This window comes from Asparagus officinalis, chromosome 7 (assembly GCF_001876935.1).
Source record: "Asparagus officinalis chromosome 7, Aspof.V1, whole genome shotgun sequence".
Taxonomy (NCBI): Eukaryota; Viridiplantae; Streptophyta; class Magnoliopsida; order Asparagales; family Asparagaceae; genus Asparagus; species Asparagus officinalis.
The window spans coordinates 4,533,267-4,557,308 of NC_033800.1; the positions used below are offsets into that span (position 1 = coordinate 4,533,267).

A 24,042-nucleotide genomic window follows, 5' to 3' on the forward strand; every position below is an offset into this window, starting at 1 on the left:
GCAACCCGGGCTCCGGTTTTGCCTGGCCCGGGCCTGGTTTTCCGACCCGCTCCGGCCCGGGCTGGATGGCCCTAAGTTCAGGCATGTTTTTTTGGTTGATGACCCCTTTTCATTTTTTGCAACTTACACGTGCAATTTCAAATGCAGTAGATGAAAAATACTCGTATGATCCTTTTGTAGCAGTATGCATTAAGTGGTATACATAGAGGCGTTTTTTAACAATAATAATCAACATCTGGAAACTAGTCTCATTAGTATTACTTTAAAAATGGGTTACTTGCTCTTATTTGCTTATAGATCCCCCGACTATATTGTTTTGAACTTACCACCATTGCAGTTCTATTATGGGCATGGTCAGCTCCCATAGTGTGACGGGCAGCGTGCACAAACGCTTGGGAATGAACTCACCGCCGTGTGGCTAACCGGTGATTACTAGCCATTCCGGCTTCATGTTGACGAGCTCCAGCCTGCAATCTGAATTGAGGACGGGTTTTTGGAGTTAGCTCACCCTCGTCGCACCACTGGGTTAACTTTTTGACTCTTTTAACCTCCGACGGACTCTATAATTTCAATCTAGCACAAAAATTTAACTCAGGGGGTCTATCACAACAATAGTAAGTGCAAGACAGTGATATTGCAAGGGGTTTAAGTGCAACTCACCTCTTTTTTTAAAAAAAAGAACAAGATTACATTATCAGTTCATCATGATGGGGATTGGCTATAGAAGAGTTTGGGACAGGAGTCAAATGAAGCAGGGACAGCTCGGAGCTCGAAAACACAGATTCTCTTGCCTCTTCGTAAAAGTTGTAGTTAATCTTTCACTAAAATAGTTTATGCAAAAAAAAGGGAAAAATGTGTCCAGGCCCCAAAAGCAGAATGTTCATGTGACCCGCTCCCTTGTATTTTGCCCCATGTGATTCAGCCCCAAAAAGTACCATTTAATATTTTAAGGCCCCTCCACGTCAGCAGTATAAAAAAAGAGATTGTATTTTGAAAAAAAACCCGAAATTACCCCTCCACTTATCTTCCCTAGACGTCTGGTCCACAAACTACATGGAAAGTCATGCCCATTAATGCAATCTGATGGAAAAAATAGAGGGAAATTTCTCGCCCTTTTTTGAACTCTATCATGAGCAATAACTCATGTTAGTTCTAAGTTATTTAATGTTAGTTCTAAGTTATTTAATGTTAGTTCTAACTTATTTTATGTTAGTTCTAATTTAGTTCTAATTCATGTTAGTTCTAATTTTAGTTCTAAGTTATTTAATGTTTGTTCTAACTTATTTTATGTTGTTCTATGTTAGTTCTAATTTAGTTCTGACTTATTTAATGTTAGTTCTACTTCCAGCTAGTGTTGGTTCTAATATAAGCGTTAGTTCTAGTGGCTATATTAGTTCTAGTTGAGCTCCTGTTAGGACTGACACGATACATGTTAGAATTGATACTGGAGAAGCTAGAACTAACACATCATCAAGTAGAAGTAATATGACATTTAGACCTAACAATTACGCTGGAACTAACGACTTAAATAAATTAGAACTAACACGATACCAGTTAGAACTAACACTAGAGAAGCTAGAACTAACACATCATTAAATAGAACTAACATGGCGTTTAGACCCAACAATTACGTAGAACTAATGACTTAAATAAATTACAACTAACACGATATCTGTTAGAACTAACACTAGAACTAACACATTAAATAAATTAAAACTAACACGAGCTGGTAAAAATTAGAACTAACCACATTAGTTCTAATTTATACAAAGTTAGTTCTATTTTATAACAAGTTAGTTCTAATTTATAACCATGTTAGTTCTAATTTTATGCCACGTTAGTTCTAATTTATGCCAAGTTAGTTCTAATTTATACAAGTTAGTTCTATTTTATAACAAGCTATCTCTAAATTATACAATGTTAATTCTATTCTGGAGCGTGTTAGTTCTAATCTATACCATGTTAGATCTATTCTGTAGCGTGTTAGTTCTAATCTGCACAGTGTTAGTTCTATTCTGTAGAGTGTTAGTTCTAATCTGCACAGTGTTAGTTCTATTCTGTAGAGTGTTAGTTCTAATCTGCACAGTGTTAGTTCTATTCTGTAGAGTGTTAGTTCTAATCTGCACAGTGTTAGTTCTATTCTGTAGAGTGTTAGTTCTAATCTGCACAGTGTTAGTTCTATTCTGTAGAGTGTTAGTTCTAATCTGCACAGTGTTAGTTCTATTCTGTAGAGTGTTAGTTCTAATCTGCACAGTGTTAGTTCTATTCTGTAGAGTGTTAGTTCTAATCTGCACAGTGTTAGTTCTATTCTGTAGAGTGTTAGTTCTAATCTGCACAGTGTTAGTTCTATTCTGTAGAGTGTTAGTTCTAATCTGCACAGTGTTAGTTCTATTCTGCACAGTGTTAGTTCCGTTCTGTAGAGTGTTAGTTCTAATCTGCACAGTGTTAGTTCTATTCTGTAGAGTGTTAGTTCTAATCTGCACAGTGTTAGTTCTATTCTGTAGAGTGTTAGTTCTAATCTGCACAGTGTTAGTTCTATTCTGTAGCGTGTGATGGCTTGTTAGTTCTATTTTATTACACGTTATATCTAATTTATACCACGTTATATCTAATTTATGTTAGTTCTAATTTAAACCACGTTATAAACCTAATTTATACCATGTTATATCTCATTTATACCAAGTTAGTTCTATTTTATAACAAGTTAGTTCTAAAATTTTAACCAAGTTTGTTCTAATTTATACCAAGTTAGTTCTATTTTATACCATGTTAGTTCTAATTTATACCAAGTTAGTTCTAATTTATATCAAGTTAGTTCTATTTTATAACAAGTTAGTTCTAATTTAAACCACATTAGTTCTAATTTATACCAAGTTAGTTCTAATTTATATAATGTTAGTTCTATTTTATACCAAGTTAGTTCTATTTTATACCACATTATAAACCTAATTTATACCACGTTATATCTAATTTATACCACGTTAGCTCTAATTTATACCAAGATAGTTCTATTTTTTACAACGTTATAAACCTAATTTATACCAAGTTAGTTCTATTTTATACAATGTTAGATCTAATTTATACAAAGTTAGTTCTATTTTATACCAAGTTTGTTCTCATTTTATACCAAGTTAGTTCTAATTTATACCAAGTTAGTTCTAATTTATACCAAGTTAGTTCTAATTTATACCAAGTTAGTTCTAATTTATACCAAGTTATTTCTGTTCTGTAGAGTGTTAGTTCTAATCTGCACAGTGTTAGTTCTATTCTGTAGAGTGTTAGTTCTAATCTGCACAGTGTTAGTTCTATTCTGTAGAGTGTTAGTTCTAATCTGCACAGTGTTAGTTCTATTCTGTAGAGTGTTAGTTCTAATCTGCACAGTGTTAGTTCTATTCTGTAGAGTGTTAGTTCTAATCTGCACAGTGTTAGTTCTATTCTGTAGAGTGTTAGTTCTAATCTGCACAGTGTTAGTTCTATTCTGTAGAGTGTTAGTTCTAATCTGCACAGTGTTAGTTCTATTCTGTAGAGTGTTAGTTCTAATCTGCACAGTGTTAGTTCTATTCTGTAGAGTGTTAGTTCTAATCTGCACAGTGTTAGTTCTATTCTGTAGAGTGTTAGTTCTAATCTGCACAGTGTTAGTTCTATTCTGTAGAGTGTTAGTTCTAATCTGCACAGTGTTAGTTCTATTCTGTAGAGTGTTAGTTCTAATCTGCACAGTGTTAGTTCTATTCTGTAGAGTGTTAGTTCTAATCTGCACAGTGTTAGTTCTATTCTGTAGAGTGTTAGTTCTAATCTGCACAGTGTTAGTTCTATTCTGTAGAGTGTTAGTTCTAATCTGCACAGTGTTAGTTCTATTCTGTAGAGTGTTAGTTCTAATCTGCACAGTGTTAGTTCTATTCTGTAGAGTGTTAGTTCTAATCTGCACAGGAGAGAGAGAGAGAGAGAGAGAGAGAGAGAGAGAGATGGGATGGGGTTAAAGGGATGGGCGCAGTTACCAAGCTCAATCAAATCAAAGGGTAAATTTGTAACTTTTGTTGGGTTTTTCTCAGGATCTGGTACTTTGGGGCTTAACACAAATACAATGTGTATTTGGGGCTGAATCACATGGGGCAAAATACAAAGGGGCGGGTCACATGAACTTTCTGCTTTTGGGGCCTGGACACATCTTTCCCAAAAAAGAAAAAGAAAAGAAAAGAAAAAGAGGGGGAAAAGAAAAAGGAAAAAGAAAAGAAAAGAAAAGGTGCCATGTGATCATTCGCAGCATTTGAGTATATAGATGCTAGCCCCCCTACCAGATTGATGGCACCAATCTTGTCCCGGTCTGACCCCAACTTGATTGGCTTTATCGATGCTCGCTGGCTTTTGTTTTTTTTAGCCAAAGAGGCATCAGCACATCCCATTGGTCACCACATGAGATGATGGTATACTATTCCTCTATCTATTGTCACCACAGAAAAATACAAAATCATTTATTTGATAACTGTAGCCAGAGATCTTGAAACAGGATCCTCTATAATATCAGATGAATGACCAAAATAATAATGTAAAGGAGATTTGACATGATCCAAAGTGTAGAAAACTACAACGAATTGTTCAAAATGTTGAAAAACTTGAAAGATTCAGCGGCCACGGGTGTAGTTCGTGCCACATCCAGGTGTGGCAAAAACTATCTGCAATACACCTCATGCCACACTCAGGTGTGACAGAAGCTATCTGTTACTATTCGTTATCAGGGGTGTAGTGCGTGTCACACCCGGGTGTCGCAGACACATTTTCTGATTCCTAACCTGTTTTGGATTATGTTTTGTTATAAATAGAAACACATCTTTCTAGGATTTAGGAGAAGAGATTAATGGAGAAAATTGATTGTTTTGAACAAGGAAATTATTGTGAGGGAGTATGGGATCATTAGTTGGGTTATTTTAAAAGTTGTTTGAGAGATTGTAACCCGTAGTTTTCTACTTCATATAGTAAAATCTTCTCATCCTCTCCCCGTGAACGTAAGTAATTGCCGAACCACGTAAATCTCTGTGTTTGTGTGTGATTTTGGCCGTTATTTTGAAAATTGCACTTATGTTTGGTTCTTCTCTCATTGCTCGCCGACTCGTTTGGTTCGCGAACACGCTTCCGCACGGCGCGCGACAGTAAGCTCTTAAAAACCAAGATAAGTATATGTTGTACAAAAATGAATACGCTGATGAAATACATTTACACAGGAAAGAAATTCAAACAAAACCCCTCTGAGCTTTGTGCAGCAAATTCTTTATGCGCATGCAAAATTTGGAGACTGGTGCTTGAATGACGCCACAGGATGCTGTATAACAACAAATCAAGCTCTTGGAGTGCCTCAAGAGTTTCGTTCAATCTTTCTGATCAGAGTAAGCTCTTGGAGTGCCAAGCACTGTGTTATGCAAGCTAATACCAAGAGCACTGCTACATATTGACAGAACTTTCGCCTTTCATTGAGATCATGCCGGATAGAGTTCAGAAAATTCCCCGCAGGAAATTATGTCAAGCTGGGATCGGTTGAGATTCGGACGTTGATGATTCCTTCAGAGGAGTTTTCTGAAAGTCATTTCTGAGTTGTCCACAGGCTGCGCTGGCGTCAAGCCCACGTGTCTGTCGCACTGAGACAGTTATCCTCCGAGATTCTAGAGATTCCGCAAAAGCCAGCACCTGAGGATGTTTAAAATGAAAACACGCAGCTTATTATCTTCACAGGGTAACCAAATCAGTAAACAATAATCGGTGGTTATAAAGCTGGAAGCTTACTGCTTTCTTGTAAGGTCTTCGGTATTCAGATCCTTCTACAGGATTATATGGTATCAGATTCACATGATAACCACGGCCACAGCCATGAAGCAATTCTGCAAGCTCCAGAGCTTGCTCCTTTCCATCATTAATCCCAGCTGCTCGATCACAAAGAACAATACAAAAGTGATCTAGATTTGCAATCCTAAAAAATATCAATGTGTATAGACATAAAGGTAAGTACCTAAAAGGGTATACTCAAAAGTACCTAAAAGGGTATACTCAAAAGTAACTCTTCGTCCGGTTTCAAGAAAATAGTCCTGGCAGTCCTCTATGAGTGCCTCCAAAGGATAGGATTTTGCACTTGGAACAATTGACTCTCTGAGTTTCTGGTTAGGCGCATGCAAGCTTTCCCCAAGAAAGAAATTGTGCAGATCAGTGAAGAATGCATAATTACAAAAACGAGTTAAACTCATTCTGCTCATAAGAAACACAACATTCGTTTGATATGGACATAGCTTTGACAGTCTACATGGATAAAAAAATTTAATTGACTTCATAAGTGCAGAGTGCACATTGCAATACACATCAGAATGTTGCATCTTTTTAGATTCTTCGGTAATTCTACATTCCATGGAACATCTAAGTGTTTCGGCAAAGAAAAATAATATTTCAATGGTACGAACTACGAAAAAGTCAGCACTGTTAACCGTTGAGTTTGTATCGAATATGTAATCCAGATTATTTAAAAAAAATAACTCTTTAGTAAGTAAGTTTAACTTATCCTATGTACTCACTGCATGCTACCAGATAATATTTCTTTATATTGTCATTAAAGACAAAGACGCTAGAAAGAAACTTAAACTAGAGCAAGCTTGCTTAAGAATCTCGAGCTCAAGCTACTTGGTTACTTTTTAAACAAGCCTAAGTATGTCTAATTCATCTATAAAACCAGCTCACACCGTGCTCATGCTATTAAAAATAAACTGATCACATTAGAATAAGACAGTCTAAACTCAGATTCCCAATTCACACCCTAAGAGATTTGCTCTGCTTGGTCCCAATGTCAGAATTTTGACATTATTCATAAACAGACGATATCAGGTTGATGACCTATCATAACTACTTTTCAAACCCTCTAAGGTGCCTTCTCAGACTCAAGTCCATTCATTCTGATAGGGGAGTGTTTCGGTGAGATGAAAATACACTTAAGAGAAGCTTAACAAGCAAAAGACAAACCTGACAGATGAAAATACACTTATGAGAAGATTAGCAAGCAAAAGACAAACCTGACAGCCAAGGTTGATTGGAGCTTGTGTGATGCCAACATCTTCATAGTGTTGGGCACGCCCACTGTGGATATTGTCATCATCCTTTGGCCAATTTGGACGTCCTGCAGATGAAGTTTTAAATTATATACCCTATAACCTGTCAGCATTTGTTCTTCTGTTTGCATCAACAACAAAAAAAATGTTCCAATGCACAAATTAACTTGTCCATAATATATAGTTCTTGAAAGATCTCAAATCAAAATTATATGACCTAATGATGTATCACTGTTAGAGCTAAGTATAAGCTACTACATTTTACTATTTTAGTCCCCATGTATGCTCAGATATTTAAGGCACTATTACTAGGATGCCTGTGGTTTTATCTCTTTTTTTTTTCTTTTAAAACTGTTTCAAACAAAAACAGTCTTCACACAACTTTTTCCTCTTGGGTCTTGGCTACAGGGAGTATATAAAAAGCTAAAAAGCAAAATGTGCAACCTATTGCTCAGGCTATTCTGCAGGTAAAAAAGTACTAGCAGATGCAAAACTTCTAGCAGATGGCTCAGGTCGCAACCATATCTTTGTCTTACAAAGATACCATAAAACTAGACAATATGAAATCAAGGCATCAGAAAGTATACCTTATTCAAGCATTTATGTGCTCCCAAAACTGATTTTAAATTCAACATTGGTTCACCCATTCCCATAAAAACAACATTCGTCACCCTGTGTTTGAAGAGCTCCTCAATAGCAAGTACCTACACATACAGTATATGTCTATAGTACACACAAGAATGAACAACAAAAAAGTTTATAGACAATTTCAGTTGCAAATTACAAACTGCTAATTTAAAGTTAACAAGGAACCTGTTCAACAATTTCGTGCCGCTTGAGGTTCCTCGCAAATCCTCCCTTGCCCGTAGCACAAAATGAACAACGCAAGGGGCAGCCTACCTGCATTTTGCGAAATATTAAGAAAATAGAGACAAACTCATAATTAATGGCAACCTCAGCTAAATAATATACCTGAGATGATACACAAGCAGTGAGTCGGAAGGAACCTTTATCATCTTCAACAGGTATTCCCACAGTTTCAACCAATCTATTATCCTCTAACTTTATAAGTATCTGCAAAATAATTGACAATTACAAAACGCCTCAATTTAAGAGTAAGGAAATAATCATGCTTGTGGACAAGTAAAATGAACAGTACTGCACACGTATATGAGCTTTGGGGATATTATGAACAATTAAATGTAGGATGAAACCAGCACCATCCAGATAATGCTAGTGCTCTGAATGTTTTCTGTAGTACGTTTGAATCGTCATTGGTTTAATTTGATTCAGCTAACTATGTAATCGATTTTGGAACACCCCATTTTGTTCTCATTTCCTAACGAGCCAACAAATTCCTATAGCAACACCACCCGTTTGTGATTTTACATTCTATTATATCAATCAGCCTCTTTTTAAATGTGTATAACCAATTTACCAATTTGAATCCTCTAATTAGTTGTGTGGCCGGTGGCAGTCGAAGCACGAACCCAAGGAAGTATGTAACGTGGTGTTGGCGTGTTGCTACCTAAAGGCCATGCTATTGTCATTCGGTGGTTTGCTCACTTTGGCATTCAATTCAGCATGTTTAATAACAAATTGAAAACCCAAGATAATAAAATTGTATGGAAAATGATAACCTTGACAGTGCCATCAGCTGCAGTAACAGATCGATGGATGGCCGATCTCCCAACCCTCCACCCAGCTTCCTTGAGATTATCTCGAAATGCCTGAGGCACTGCTCAATAGTTTTAGCACGCAATAAAATAATAATAACAACAAAAAAAGAAAAGAAAAAAAAAGGAAGATAATGAAGTGATTAAATGGAAAATTACAGTTTTTAAAGTCTTGATATTCTTTCGCCTTGGTCTTGTACAGAAGATCGTGTAGCTGCCGACCTCTGTACTTTTGCTGCTCAGATTTTATTTAAAGGAATTGTTGAAGAACATAAATTGAAGGAAAATAAGATAAAATTGAACCCTAAGAAGTTATCTCTTACTTGTCCCAAGTCGATGGCGAGCTGCTGGAGCTCGGACTCCGACATGCCGAGAAGCACGCGGGACTCCGCGTGCAAGGCACGTGATGGAGGGGNAAGGAGCGGAAGCGTATGGCACGTGCGAATGGAGCGGAGTACACGTGCGGGAGCGTCGCCATTAGAGAGATGAGCTCCGTGTTTGTTTGGAGCCCTAATTATTTGGGGACGAAGAAGAGGAGGGAGGGATGCAAGATTGATTTTTTCCCTCCTTTATCCAAGCGGGGCTTTAATATATGAGAGGATATTTTTGTTTAGGGCCGATATCCAAGGCCCATGGGCTACTGCTGGTTTCCATTTTACAAAATCGATCATTTTACTAAATATTTAGCAAAATGGACCTCTTTTTTGTCAACATGCTAAAAAGAAGTCGATTTTAAAAAAACGTCCAGCTAAAAACATATGAGACTACTAGTCTCGTGATTAGTGCTCACAGAAAACATACGGGACTAGTAGCCCCGTATGATTTCTGGGAGCTCTTTGGTGTTCAACAAAACATACGGGGCTAGTAGTCCCGTATGTTTGCTGGGCGGAAGCAAAATGCCTCTATATAACGTACGAGACTACTAGCCCCGTATGTTTTGTTGAACACCAAAGAGCTCTCGGAAATCATGTGAGACTACTAGCCCCGTTTGTTTTCTGTGAGCACTAATCAGTGATTAATGTCCTTGAAAACATAGGGGACTAGTAATCCCATATGTTTTCAGCTGATTGTTTTTTTAAAATCGACCTCTTTTTAACTTGTTTATAAAAAAAAGATCGATTTTGCTAAATATTTAGCAAAATGATTGATTTTACTAAATATTTAGCAAAATGATCGATTTTACTAAATATTTAGTAAAATCGGTCTATTTAAAAAAAAAACCCTTCACTATTGTGGATGTTTGTTTAATTGAAAGTATATGTAAAATTGAAATGCAAAAACTTATCATATCATATTTACTATTTTTTTTTTTGCTTTTTCTAAAAAAGCACGGATTTCAGACGAAAGTCCGAAAGTGAGAACTACTTTTAACTAATCTTACCATTAAGATCAATTTTTTTGTACGGCCGTGTTAACTTACTTTTGGGATTTTCTATGTTAATCCCTTAAAACATTACTATTTAATATTATTCACCATATGATTATTAAAATTGCTATCAGATAAATAATTTGATATTAAAAATAATTATAAATCATATGATAAATATAAAATATGATCTTTTAAAAAAAAAGTATTAGAAATTTGCTTTTGTTTATCAAATAAATGAATATTTTCACTCCAAGAACTCATTATCAATTCATTTATTTGCAGTCACCAAAAAACTACTTAAAGTACAATACGATTTTAAATAAATAAAATAATATATATTGCCACATCATTATTATTTTCCTAACTCGTAGTAGTTATTTACATTTATAAATAAACACGATATTTCACTTGCACGCTGACGTAAACAAACTTCTTCACTTGCAAAAGAAAGTGCTTTCTTTCAAACTTTCAATTAGCCAAACACCCTCTTAAGGAGTTGCCGAGTTTAATCCAGGTTAGCTGATCAACTTAACCAGAGATGCTACTTCGAATCGTTTATAATACCTCCGGGATAACTCGAAATCAAATCAAATACGCCGAAAATCCATTAGCTAAACCCAGTGTTAGCATGAGAACAAAGCGGCCATCCAACAGATATTGGAAATATCAAAGTCCTTTTAACTAGGTAATTTAGATGTATAAAAGAAAAATACGGCGTGATTTAAGAAAGCCTTCAACGCCGAAAGCAAACAACAGTTAAAACAATCTGCGGCAAACCGACATTAAACTAACTTATTCCACATGAGGACACACATCGGAGCTGTAGGTGCAAAGATCACCCCAGATTTTCAAGGCCAAGAGAGCATTGGCATAATTTAGCAGAAAACAAAAAAAATAACAGGTTGTATTAACCGATAAGCGTGGCCTTCAGCTCAACAGAACTTGGCCCAAGTAAAATAGCCTGATCCGTACTCGCAGCTAAATAAACTGAAGAACATGGGCGCTCCCCTCCCATGGTCAGGAAAATAACGTTATTAGAGTAAGCAGCCTGTTTGGGTTTTGCTTTCCTCAAAGTTTCAGGCAGGAGACTACAAGGTTTAAATTAACAACAAAAAGAAAACTGCAGAATTAAAGGAGTTGGGATCGTTTTTGCAAAAACTTCTAGATTCCACCTAAGCAGACTTGACCGTAGCAGCACTGATGATGTCCACGAACTCAGGCTGAAGCAAAACAAATAAAGATACCGTGAGCCAGAGAAAAGGCTTCGAGCCTCTAAAAGCTATAAAAGAAGCAAATCTACAAATAAAGATACCGCCAACTCTGCTCTGATCATTTCTTTTTCATACTATCTAATGACAATAAGCAAAGGTTGCGTGAAAATAATTTAAGTCTGACCCAAAAAAAAATTTTGAGTATAAAATAGATTATTGATGGTGGTGGTGATCGTATTCATCGAGGGTTTACACAAGTTGCTAACTATTATTTAGGGTATATAAGTTATATTACTAAAAAGAGTAGACGAAAGAGACCTTGAGAGAAGCTCCACCGACAAGAAATCCGTCAACATCGGTCTGGCCTGCTAGTTCCTTGCAGTTCCCACCATTTACAGAACCTGCAGTAATAATGCATTGGTACTGTGTCAGTGGTTCCATGGGAACAGATTACACAAGATGAAAAAAATATCCTCACAAACCCTAGCATTATTTCGGGATTTTCGCATATATACACCTCAAATCTTCCATATTTGCAAAATTATCCCTCGAATCTTGGTATTTGCAAAATTATCCCCAGTTCTCTCACATTGTTATTTTCTTCTCCTTTTACTTAACAATTTTTGGTTTTAAACGGGAAATTGTTGCAAACCCATTGAAATTATTGGAAAATTTGACCCCCCCACCCCTTTCTCTCTCATAACCAAAAAAAGGCGACCTTTTTTTTCCGAGGTAAATATTGCCCAGCTTGAAACCAAGATTCTTAATTGAAGTATCTAAATTTGAGGGGAAATTTTGCAAATATTAAAGATTTGGTATATATGCAGACACCCCTATGCAAAAATACAAAGTGGTGTCTGAGCTCTAAAGAATCTAAATATACAATACACTAGCATCAAGTATAACTAGGGAAATTTGCATACCTCCATAGATGATCCTAGTTGATTCTGCAACATCAGCACTCACATTTTTCTGAAGCCACTTCCTCAGACCATCGTGCACCTGACAAATTTTAGGGATTTATATCAAAATGAAAAGGTTGGTAAGAAAAAGTTACCAAGCAAACAGAAAACGCCTTAATGAAACAAGAATAATGATATGCATCATTTAGACATTAATGCTGTTTAACGTAAAGTAACATGGCGTCCTCACTGCGACGCATTGCATCGATCTCACCCCGATGCAATGATAAGTAAGCAATGGTGGTTTGCTAGAGCATGTCATCCCAATGTAATAACAAGTAAGCAAGGGTGTTCAAAATATCTACAATTTTCTAAAAGGATATCTAATAGTATTAGGCATAGACTAGAATGGTCTAAGAGAGAAAATGGTAGGAGACTTTTACAAAAAAATTAGAATTAGATTAGCTACTTAGAATATATGCACACTTACCGGAAATATAATAGAATTAGTAGATGTCATGATTAGAAGAAAGATAAATATAATTTGTAAATAGATGGATGAAAAATCTAGAGAAATTAAAAAGACCGGATATAAACTTTGGTACACGGGAAAAGAGAAGAATATGAATGGAGTGGGAGTTCATGTAGGTAATATAATAAAAGAAAGTATTGTAGATGTAAGAAGAGTTGGGAGATAAAATAATACTAATAAAAGTTATCTTAGGTGCAGAGGTTATTAATATTATTAGTACTTATGCACCACAAATAGGCTTGCCCGAGAGTACTAAGGAAATTTTAGGATAGATTAGATAAATTAGTACAAGAAATCCCATTTGGATAGAAATTGCTTATAGGAGGGGATCTTAATGGGCATGTTGGTAAGGATAATAACAGATATGAGAGGATACATGAAGGTTTCGGATATGGAGATGAAATGATATGGGTAAATCAATTCTAGAGGTTGCAATATCATATGATTTGATAATAGCAAACACTTTTTAGAAAAAGGGATGAACATTTAATAATCTTTAAAAGTGATTTTAATAATAGTCAAATAGACTTTTTTCTTACTAGAATGGCGAATAGGTTAACATACAAGGATTGTAAAGTTATACCAGAAGAGAGTTTTAAGTACACAACATAGATTGATAATCTTAGACATATCTATTAAAAAGTGAAGTAGAAAAACTAACGTGAACAAAAGACTAAGAACTAAATGGTAAATTTTAAAAGAAGATAATTTAATACATTTTATAGATAAGATAATGAAAGAACATATATGAAACATAGATTGCGAAACTAATATTATGTGGAATAGCATGTCTTCTTGTATTAAGAAAGTGTCTAAAGATATACTAGGAGAATCTAAAGGTTTGTAGATTTGACGGTAAGGAGAGTTGGTGGTAGAATGAGAGTGCGCAAAAGGTTATTAGAGAGAAGAAAACTTAGAAAAATATAAACTAGTAATGAAGGAAACAAAAAGTGCAAGTTAGTGAGAATAAATACAAAGTTTATGAAATTTTTTATAAGAAGTTAGAACCTAAGGAGGGAGAGAAAGATATATATAAGCTTGCTAAGATTAGAGAAAGTTGAGTAAAGATTTGGATAATATTAGGTGTATTAAAAGTGAGGATCAAAGAGTTCTAGTGACCGACAGGGAAATAAAAGAGAGGTGGAGAGGTTACATTTATTAACTATTTAATGATAATCAAACAAGTGAGCAAAATAGAGATTTTGATCATATAGTGAATGGTAGGAACTATAGATATTGTCATAAAATTAAGATTAGCGAGGTTAAAAAAGACGTGTCATAGGATCGGACGATATCCCTATTGAAGTTGGGAAATGTCTTGGAGATATAGGCTTAGGATAGTTAACTAAACTATTTAATAAGATTATCGAGATAAAAAGAATGTCGGATGAGTGGAGGATTAGTATTTCGATACCAATATATAAGAATAAAGGGGATATACAAAGTTATTCAAATTATTGAGGTATATAACTCATGAGTCATACTATAAAACTTTGAGAGAGGGTAATTAAGCAAAGACTAAAAAAAAAGACATATATATGAAAATCAATTTGGTTTTATGCATGGGAGGTCAACTATGGAACCTATACATATTTTGAGATGGTTGATGTAGAGATATAGAGAGAAGAGAAATGATCTACATATAGTTTTTATCGATCTAGAAAAAACTTATGATAGAGTACTTAGAGAGGTAATGTGATGTGTTAGGAAAAAAATGTGTATCTAGTATATATATTGATGTAATTAAAGATATGTATGATAGAGTAACATCAAGTGTAAGAACTAATGAATGAGAGACTAAACCATTTCCTATTACCATAGGTTTATACCAAGGGTTAGTTTTAAGTCATTATCTTTTTACATTAGTTATGAACCAACTTACTAAGCACATTCAGGATGAAATTTCATGGTGTATGTTTTTTGCTGATGATATAGTATTAGTTGATGAAACTAGAAGATATATTATTTCTAAAGTAGAAAGATGGAGACAAGCTCTTGAGTCTAAAGGTTTTAGAATTAATAGAATAAAAACAGAATATATGGAATCATTTTTAGTAAAAGTAGGAAAGAAAGAGAGCCTATAGTACATATTGATGGCAAAAAAAATCCTTAAAACTAATCATTTTCGCTATTTAGGATCTATCATTAGGCATGATAGTGAGATAGATGATGATGTTATGCATCGAATCAAATCGGGATGGTTAAAATAGAAGAGTGCTTCAGGAGTCTTATGTGATTGTAGAATACCAATGAAACTAAAAGGAAATTTTTATAGGACGGTTATAAGACTAACTATGCTTTATGGGTCAGAATGTTGGGCAATTAAAAAACAACATGCTCAAAAAATGAGTGTAACAGAAATGAGAATATTACGATGGCCTTGTGGGTATACATTAAAAAATAGGATAAGAAATGAATACATCCGTAGTAAATTAGAGCTTGCGCCTATTGATTATAAAATGAGAGAGAATAAATTAAGATAGTTTGGTCATGTAAGTGCCAAGAAGACCCCTTAGTGTACCGATTAAGAAAATTGATATTAGAGTTAATGGGGCTAGGAGATCTAGAGGTCGACCTAGAGTGACTTGGTCAGAAGCAATTAACAAGGATATGATTAAGACTAACGTAACGGAGGAAATGACCCGCGACAAAATGGAATGAAAAAATAGGATTCATATAGTCGATCCCAAACAATTAGGATAAAGGCTTGGTTGTTATTTTTATTTATATATAACATGAGGAGCGAAACTTTTCAATATAAGATGAGAGATGAATTCAAAGGTTCACCACTATTAAAGGTAAACTTCGTGCTGGCTATAACTGGCCTTAGAAAACGGAGCCCCCTATGCAAGGGCGGGAATCCTTATAGTACTAAAGTACAGTAGTAGTTTGGTTTCACTAGACATTGATATCTGGGGGGGGCAAACTCATGAATTGCTAGTGTCCCAATATTCCAAAACTTGTGTCCATAGCTATAGTACAACATTAACATTTTACTGAATGGAGGTTGTAACAAAAAAGTTGATCAACAATATACCCTTAAGGAGTAAATTTGTACAGATCATCGTACCATAATCACATGAACTAGATTAGATGTTATGAGATAAAAGTCTAATGCTTGAAATGTTGGGACAAACTCGAGACCCAATAGAGCAGGATCTCAGCGAATAGTAAAGATAAAAAGAATACACAAATTTATGTGAAAAAACCCCTAAATAAATTTAGGATAAAAACCACATGCAAGGATAGAAGAATCCACTATGAGAAAAAACTTAAGAGTTACAATCTCTCTTTACAAAGAGAAATTCTCTCTTCTATGAGGCAAAATCCCTACACAATAAAATTTTCTTAAAAAGAAGACTTTATAATCTGATACCACTTGTTGGGACAAAGTCAGGGCCCAATAGAACAGGATCTTAGCGAACATAGAGATAAAAAACACAGATTTACGTAGAAAACCCCCTAAATGAATTTAGAGTAAAAACCACGGGTAATGATAGAAGAATCCACTATGAGGAAAAACTTAGGAGTTACAATCTCTCTTTACAAGGAGAAACTCTCTATTTTTTCTCCTTTCTTCTATATGAGGAGTTGTTTCTAGATAAATTGTTTTAAAAGAATTTTAGACCTATTTATAGTGTTTGGGAAAAAAACTATGCACTAATAAAATAATATTATTTTATTATGTAACTTTTAATTTTTCAAACTTAGGCAGGGAAGGTGCCTAAAATTTGGTTTGTGGGGTCCGCCTACTTTTTAATTTTTCAACAATTTCGGCTGCTGACAATCTCTGCTAATGCCATATGGAGATGCAGAAAATTCAATTTTTCAACAAATTCAACACATTTGAGTTCAGTACCACTTCGTTCGTGCGAAAGTGGAAGAAGAAATAGTGGATATGCAGAAAATTCATACCAAAGACAACGTAACAGATATTTTGACAAAAACAATCAATACTGATAATTTTATTTGGTGTCTATCCTCTTGTGATCTGTCAGAGACATAAGCAACATGAAGATGACAATATAAAAAAAATGATGTGAAGATATGATTGACACTCAATCAAATTTTCAAGTGGGAGATTGTCAACAGCCGAATTTGTTGAAAAATTGAAAAGTGAGCAGACCCCACAAACCAAATTTTAGGCACCGTCCCCGCCTAAGTTTGAAAAATTAAAAGTTGCACGGTAAAATAATATTATTTTATTAGTGCATAGTATTTTCCCAAACAATATAAATAGGCCCAAAACTCTTAAAAAAAGTCATCCAAGAAACAACTCTTCATATAGAAGAGAGAAAAAATGGAGAGAGTTTCTCCTTATAAAGAGAGATTACAACTCCTAAGTTTTTCCTCATAGTGGATTCTTCTATCATTGCCCGTGGATTTTACCCCAAATTCATTTAGGGAGTTTTCCACGTAAATTTGTATGTTCTTTTATCTCTACTATTCGCTGAGATCCTGCTCTATTAGGCCTCAGGTTTGTCCCAACATGAAATACTTGTGTTTAACTTGTAAGGTTAACTTTTAAGGTGGGGAAATGAGATCTGATCAGTGTTTAACTTGTAAGGTTAACTTTTAAGGTGGGGAAATGAGATCTGATCAGTTGCATTCAGCAAGAAAGAACCCAAGATTTGATTACGAAACTACAATTATTATCAAACTGAACAAAGAATTCAAAGAAAACCTGCATTGTTGTTCATGGACATAAAATTTATCATTTCAAATTAATGGACCTTAACATATTATGAATTACGGAACAGGCAGAACATGCAAAGGCCTATACACACTAGAATGTATGGACTGTGCCAGAGTGGATCTGGAAATGAGACCACACTGAAAATATTTGACAAAGAAATTAGGTAATTTTGACCAACTGAAAATTCTTATCGTTGACTAAAAGGAATACCGTGGACCCATGATGGCATATCTGTATTATGTTTAATGACCACTGTACTATCATCGCTTTTGTTGAAAAGACTAGTGGCTTGTGCAAGGTTTAATGGCCTGAAAATATAACCCTTTAATGAATAAGTACTTCTCATCAACAGATAAATGTTATGGCACTATAGAATGTATTATTCTCATTTTAAAATGATAAGTTCAATAAAATCGAATCTTTCAGCCACCATTACATATTCACGTATTTGCACAGTAACATGTTTTATGCGAATAATGAGTCTATGTAAACAATGGACTGTAAGTTATATATATGTAAATTTGGCTATGCCTGAAACTCTGGACTAAGTCTGAGCACCAAATGACTTGATTAAACTTAATCTTGCAAAATGGTAGGACTTTTCATAATAACTTTTCACGTTAATGAAAATATGAATTGTAAATACAATGAGAGCTGAAGTAAGCAAGTAACTCCTGCTGGACTTACTTCCTGGGCCTGAGCAGGGGTTGCGACCTTGCCAGTTCCAATAGCCCAAACAGGCTCATAAGCAACAACAACATTCTTCCAGTCTGATATCCGATCTGTGCGAGTTATTAAACAAAATCTTAGTCAGCAGTGTATCTAACAATTGCATGAATATGACGAAGCGTAACTGATGTAGGTAAAACATATAATTGAGACTAGATTTTTACTGCCATACAAGAAATATATATAACAAGGCAAACAACAGGTCTCCAGCTTAAATTCATCTAGGATGGATATAAAATTAAAATGATGTGAATGAAAATGTCAAATTTTCAGCATACAAATTGAACTTTATTTCATTATCTTCATTTTTAAAAAATTTGTTGTTTTGAATATCATTATTGTTTCTATTCGTTTTTCAAATTACATCTCATCAATGGTACACATCACCAACCATCTATTTGGAATTCCATAGATGGATTTCAAACGAAGTTTCAAATGTACTTTATAGTCTCTTCTGTCCTTGTCACAAGCTATGCTTGTTTAATCAAAACACATTGAAGTCTGTACTGATAAGATCAGGCAGAAAGCCATTACCTTATTCCATCACCAAGTGAAAAAGAATGTCAGTGGTACCTGTGATTTAATGATTATGACACGTTCTGTTTGAAAAGACAGGGTTCTAGGCAATGTCAACATAAATTTGGAAAGAGGAGAAAACTCCATTGACCACATATTAACTAATAACCGTCTACGATAGTAGAGGAAAACAACATACAGAATTACAGATAAGAAACTATTGAAATCCTTGAGAGACATACACATAGCGTCAATTGCAGTTCTAGTATCCATTCTAAGCATAAAAAGCAGAGTTTTAGAAGAAAATATTAATTACCAGCAATTGCTTTTGTTTGTGCAGCAACGACATCCATAGTTGAACCTGCTTCTCTCTGTTCCAGAGTCTCACCAACACATGCAATTACCTTCAAACCTTGAGCTAGGGCATATGCAACTTTATCACCAACAAACTGCATTAGAAATCACAGAGAACCAAGGAAGACAATGAGAATAGACAACAACACAGAATGAAAACTCTTCCGAGAAAATAGTCCATGGTTCATGCAGCAACTGCTTGTTACAAGCTATTTACCAAATCACACAAAAATAAAATAAACATGGTAGTGAACTGAGGAACAACAAATATTTATCACTTACCGTCAACTGTCAAAAACTTATATATGGCCGTCATAACAAACCTATCAACTAAATAGTGCTAGTTTGGGCAACCTGAGAAGATAGTCTGAATCCGGAGTCATGAAGTAATGAGAAAGGAGGCTAAATGGATCCAGCTAGGTGCAGACATTGAGACAGAAAAGAAATAATACAGCAAGGCATGCGGCCATTGCAATTGCTAAAGTATCAATACAACAAAAGTTACAAAACATGCATTCCAGTCTCTATCTAATAGTTGTTTCATTGAACACGAAACAAGTTCAATGGCAAGAAACATTTAACGGATTTTTATGAATTAAAATTAAAGTATTAAATCACACATCTCGATTGTTCTACTAGGAGTGTAAACTGACAAGATATCATATTGCAGGATTTTATTTGCTTCTTCCAAAGACATGGACATAATGACACTGAAAAGAGAAAGTTGCTACCGAAATCAATGGATCTGCTTCATCAATTTAGAAGCATCATCTAAGTACCCAATCCAGAATATAACACTTTAACATTTCATCAAATAATGAGTTTCCCTTTGGAAATTAACTAAGTAGTATAATGAATAATCTAATTCCTCCATTTAGCTTCTAAGGTCAATAAAATTCACAGATATACTAGGTCCTACAAGTAAATTCAGTGTATATACAGCATTGCACTCTATACAGACATGGACTGAAAATTTACCTCATTTGATTCACCCAACAGAGCTCGTCTTTCAGAATGGCCAAGAATAACCCATGGAACTTCCAAATTGACAAGCATTTCAGCACTATACAAAACAAAAAGTTAATTATATTAGTGTCTTAGATAACAACAGAATAACAGACATAGAAGTTCAGAATCCAGTAACCAATGATCCAGCCTTTACAAAAAACATTTAATGCTTATCAGGAACAAACCAAATGATTTGCCAAAACTACATATGATGATCAACTACACAGAAAGCTTCAGTATTAAATAATGATCAAGAAACAATCAGCACATTTTTTACATAACAGAATTTTAATACTCTTGAATTAACTTACCTGAGCAAAAAGGCCTCTTCAATTGAAGATCAGCACATTTTATTGTTTGAATAAACATAGTGATTGCTGTAGAAAAAAGGTTTGAAGCATAAACTAGATATACAGCTTAATCCATTGAATAACTCATACCAACCAAGTCTCTAGACAACTGTAATGCTGAGTTGCTGGCTAGGCTAGAGGAAATAGGACCAGACATCATAACCACCACAATGGTGAATAGGATTCAACATAACACCTTCAACCAAAGTAAGACTACCTACAAAAAAACAAGGAAAAAGAGATCCAGTCCATTCAATGACACGGGGCAGCTCATTTCACAAAATGATGTACCAAGAGACGCAAAAAAAAGACCACATATGATCTAACTAGTAGGATGAGCCCCCACTACTTCCCATCTCTTCGTAGTTTAGCTTGCTAATAAGCCACCAGCACCAAATAAACATTATAACAGTAACCTTAGGCGACATATAGTAAAATAAATCGATGTTCCAAAAACTTTATAGAAAGCGAATACACAGAGAAGTAATAAAAATAATGTAAGGATTGGTTAAATTTAGACAAGCAAGCTCTTACCTAACTTCGCCGGTGTAAGCACCACCCTTCTTCACCCAGCAATTTTGTGCAGAAACGTAAAAATCAGAGCGCAGGGAACTCTTCACCAACGGAAGAAAGACAAATGGAGGGCTTACAACAACCTCTGCATGGGAAACCCCTTATTATTATTATTATGGTTAAAAGAAAATAAAACACCTGAATATTCCTTGCAATGAACTGTCAGTAATGCATTGCCAGCTACAAGCCAAATTATGTTATTTCAACATATAATAGGCACCCTGACAGGTGCATATAAATTGGGCACCGGAAAGTCTAAACACAGTGTGCTAAGATGATGAACTCTTCAAATTAAAGATACCCCATGTGTCAATATTCAGTAGTAAAATCGCAAATAAACATTACAGCCTGTATTTGATCCGTTTGAAGAAATTCAATCTGACTTGGCTGGACGATTGCAGTCCTACAAGACTAACACAAGATGAATTCTCCTTCGAATCGGTAACAAGTAATGCACGCGGTAATGCATTATAATATGGCAAAGAACTCAACTCCCCATAGTTTCCGAAATCAGAAAAGTTAGCGATCCCCAACTTGAAAAAGGACACCGTAATCAAAAACAGCTTCTAAAATCACAGCCTGGGCTAACGATTTCAACTGATGCATCACAAATTTACGGCTAAAACAATAAACGACATTTAAATTTTAAAAAAAAAAACTATGATTCAAACTAGAGAGAGAGAGAGAGAGGCTCAAGGACGTACCAACAACATCCTGCGATGGAACTTTGGCATCGTTCAGTGTCTTCACGATTTTCTTAACCTCTTCAGCTGTCCCATTCTGCAAACGGTTCAAATTGAGATCAAACTAAACATCAAGATCCCATTCCAAGTCAAGCATCAACGAAACTAGAAAAAACCAAATCTCTTAGCCTATTGATTACAACTGTAATCATAAGATCATATCAAATCGACTAGATCAAATAAAAGTCCGAAGCTGAAACGGGAACTTGACATCAAATTATCACTCATCCATTAAGACCGGGAAATTTTTCAAGAAAATTGATGTTCGATTATTCGAGAACCGGAAAACCTAGAATTTGATCATCGAATCCAACTTTGACAACAAAATTTGAACAAAAAACTGATCAGATCTACAAACTGATTTCATCAAATTATAACAGATTGAGGAGAAAAATTACGCATTTCCAGTTTCCTCCAACGAAGAATTTTCTGCCCATGATCGAAATCGGAGGAGATGAAAATTTGAGATCTGAGCCGATTTTTTGTTTGGCTGGTATTGGTAGTAGAGAGAAGAGATTGGATGTTCTGGGTATAAAAAGGCAGTAGAGGGGCAAAATAGTCTGTTAATGTCAAGCGGCTATTTACAAAAATGCCACCGAGCCTGCGTTGCGTTCACGCGTGGCGCGTTGCGGTCGATGACGATGAGCCCATAGTTGCATATATCCCACGGCCCACAGAAAAATTAGACCTCGGAATAATACCCAATCTATGGGGGGAAAAGTTATACCTCTCAATATATCAATTTCAAAGTTAGACCAATATTAATACATCAATTGCGATATAATAAACAATTTATACCGATATAGTATTTTGTTTACAAGATAGGCCCTCAGTCACACGAATCGTTTTGGTTTCTTTGATTTATATACGGTGACTTATGCAATTTAGATTTATTTAGTATTAGCCTCATATTTTCTATAGCAACATATTAGACCCTCAAATCTATTAAAGTTGTTCATTAGTCTCTTAAAATCCTAGCGTTGTTGCAATTACGTCCCCCATTGACCAAAATCCCCTCAGTTTTTTTTAAGGGTTATTTGCAATTTGACACTCTAAAATTTACGTATTTTTAAACTTTAATAACCTAAAGTTTTCTTGACACTTTTATACACCAAGTTTATACTTTTTTTAACTTAAATAACCCAAAAGATCATATAACATTTTAAACTTCGGTACCTCAAAGATTCCACATTTTTAACTTTGTTACCTCAAAGCTTACACATTTTTTAACTTTGATACCTAAATGTTTGGTATTAAGGTTAAAAAGGTGCAAATTAATAATGCCAAAGTGCAGATAATTTTTTTTTCTTTCAAATAAGGTTGTTTTAAGAGAGAACTCAATTTTAAGGGTAATTAGGGGGAGGAGAGCATCAACATCGGGATTAGGATTTGGGTTGTGGCATCAGTGGATGATGAGTACATCCTCCAAGGAGATGAAGACAAGGCCACAGCAACCCCATGGCCGCAGAGCAGGAAGAAGACGGTGGCGGCTGCGATTGGTGATCAGCTAGGACCTAGCCTTTTCCTCAACAAATTTCAAATTGTCACAGCTATTTTGCTCTTTATATTATACTTTATACCTTGCTTAGGTCGGATCCACGTGCATTGCATGTGGTGAAAATATTATTGTTCTTTCTTTTAGGGCAAGTGAAATTAGAGATGGATGCATCTCTAATTTTAGTTGCCCTAACCAAATTAATCATAGGAGTAAGAATAACACTCCCACATCGAACTCTAATTGTTTAAGCCCTCATTTGATTGCTACTTGCTAGACACGTCAGATACGCCTAACACATCATATGACTCTATTTGGCTAAAATTTTGGCTCCGGCCAAAAAAAGGAGGATATTTATTATAGTGGCCCACAAAATATACCATATCATTACCGAAGTTAGTAAATATACTAATATGGCATGTATGGTCAATAAAATATACCAATCTGATAGATTTGTCATAAATAATAATAATAATAAGGAGGAGTTATTTTATTTTGGCCGGAGGTATGGTTATTGTTGTACTTATTCTTGTTAAGCACGAGGGCTAGTCCAAGAAGGTCCAATCGGAGCTATCCAATTAAGAGGGTGTTTGGGGCGTTTTTTTTTGTCAAACTAGATTTCAAGCTAACAATTTTCATTTCTACTTGTTTGGTAAAATATAAAATAAATTAGCCTATAAGTTACATTTAAAAAGCTGGTATATATCGGCTTTTGAAACACTTAATTGTAAGCTCACCTAAATAAGTTAAGTTTGAACAAATAAATTACTATACTACTCAAATATTTTTTATAATATTTTTATTATAAAAAT

At 35.0% G+C, this 24,042-nt stretch overlaps 2 protein-coding genes across 2 annotated transcripts; both read right to left on the reverse strand.

Moving 5' to 3' along the window:
- LOC109849935 (probable dual-specificity RNA methyltransferase RlmN) lies at window positions 5,153-9,301 on the reverse strand. Its single transcript, XM_020419826.1, is given in 11 exon segments — window positions 5,153-5,676; window positions 5,773-5,909; window positions 6,020-6,159; window positions 7,041-7,144; window positions 7,664-7,780; window positions 7,890-7,976; window positions 8,049-8,150; window positions 8,717-8,814; window positions 8,912-8,987; window positions 9,076-9,171; window positions 9,174-9,301. Coding segments are annotated over 11 exon segments (1,179 nt in total). The 5' UTR covers window positions 9,231-9,301; the 3' UTR covers window positions 5,153-5,511.
- Window positions 11,003-22,257, reverse strand: LOC109848221 (triosephosphate isomerase, cytosolic). Its single transcript, XM_020417622.1, has 9 exons — window positions 22,134-22,257; window positions 21,697-21,772; window positions 20,954-21,077; window positions 20,040-20,124; window positions 19,024-19,156; window positions 18,150-18,244; window positions 12,256-12,334; window positions 11,651-11,733; window positions 11,003-11,341 (listed from the first exon to the last, which is right to left on the reverse strand). The coding sequence occupies exons 1-9, from the start codon at window positions 22,170-22,172 to the stop codon at window positions 11,294-11,296; spliced, it is 762 nt and encodes a 253-aa protein (XP_020273211.1). The 5' UTR covers window positions 22,173-22,257; the 3' UTR covers window positions 11,003-11,293.

Bases quoted from the DNA above. Each gene is read 5' to 3' on its own strand.
- LOC109848221 (XM_020417622.1), bottom strand. From the start codon at position 22,172: ATGGGCAGAAAATTCTTCGTTGGAGGAAACTGGAAATGC. The intron at 21,078-21,696 runs GTACGTCCTTGA...TTTCCCATGCAG, and splicing joins TCCATCGCAGGATGTTGTTG to AGGTTGTTGTAAGCCCTCCA. The intron at 12,335-18,149 runs GTAAGTCCAGCA...AAAATTTGTCAG, and splicing joins CCCCTGCTCAGGCCCAGGAA to GTGCACGATGGTCTGAGGAA.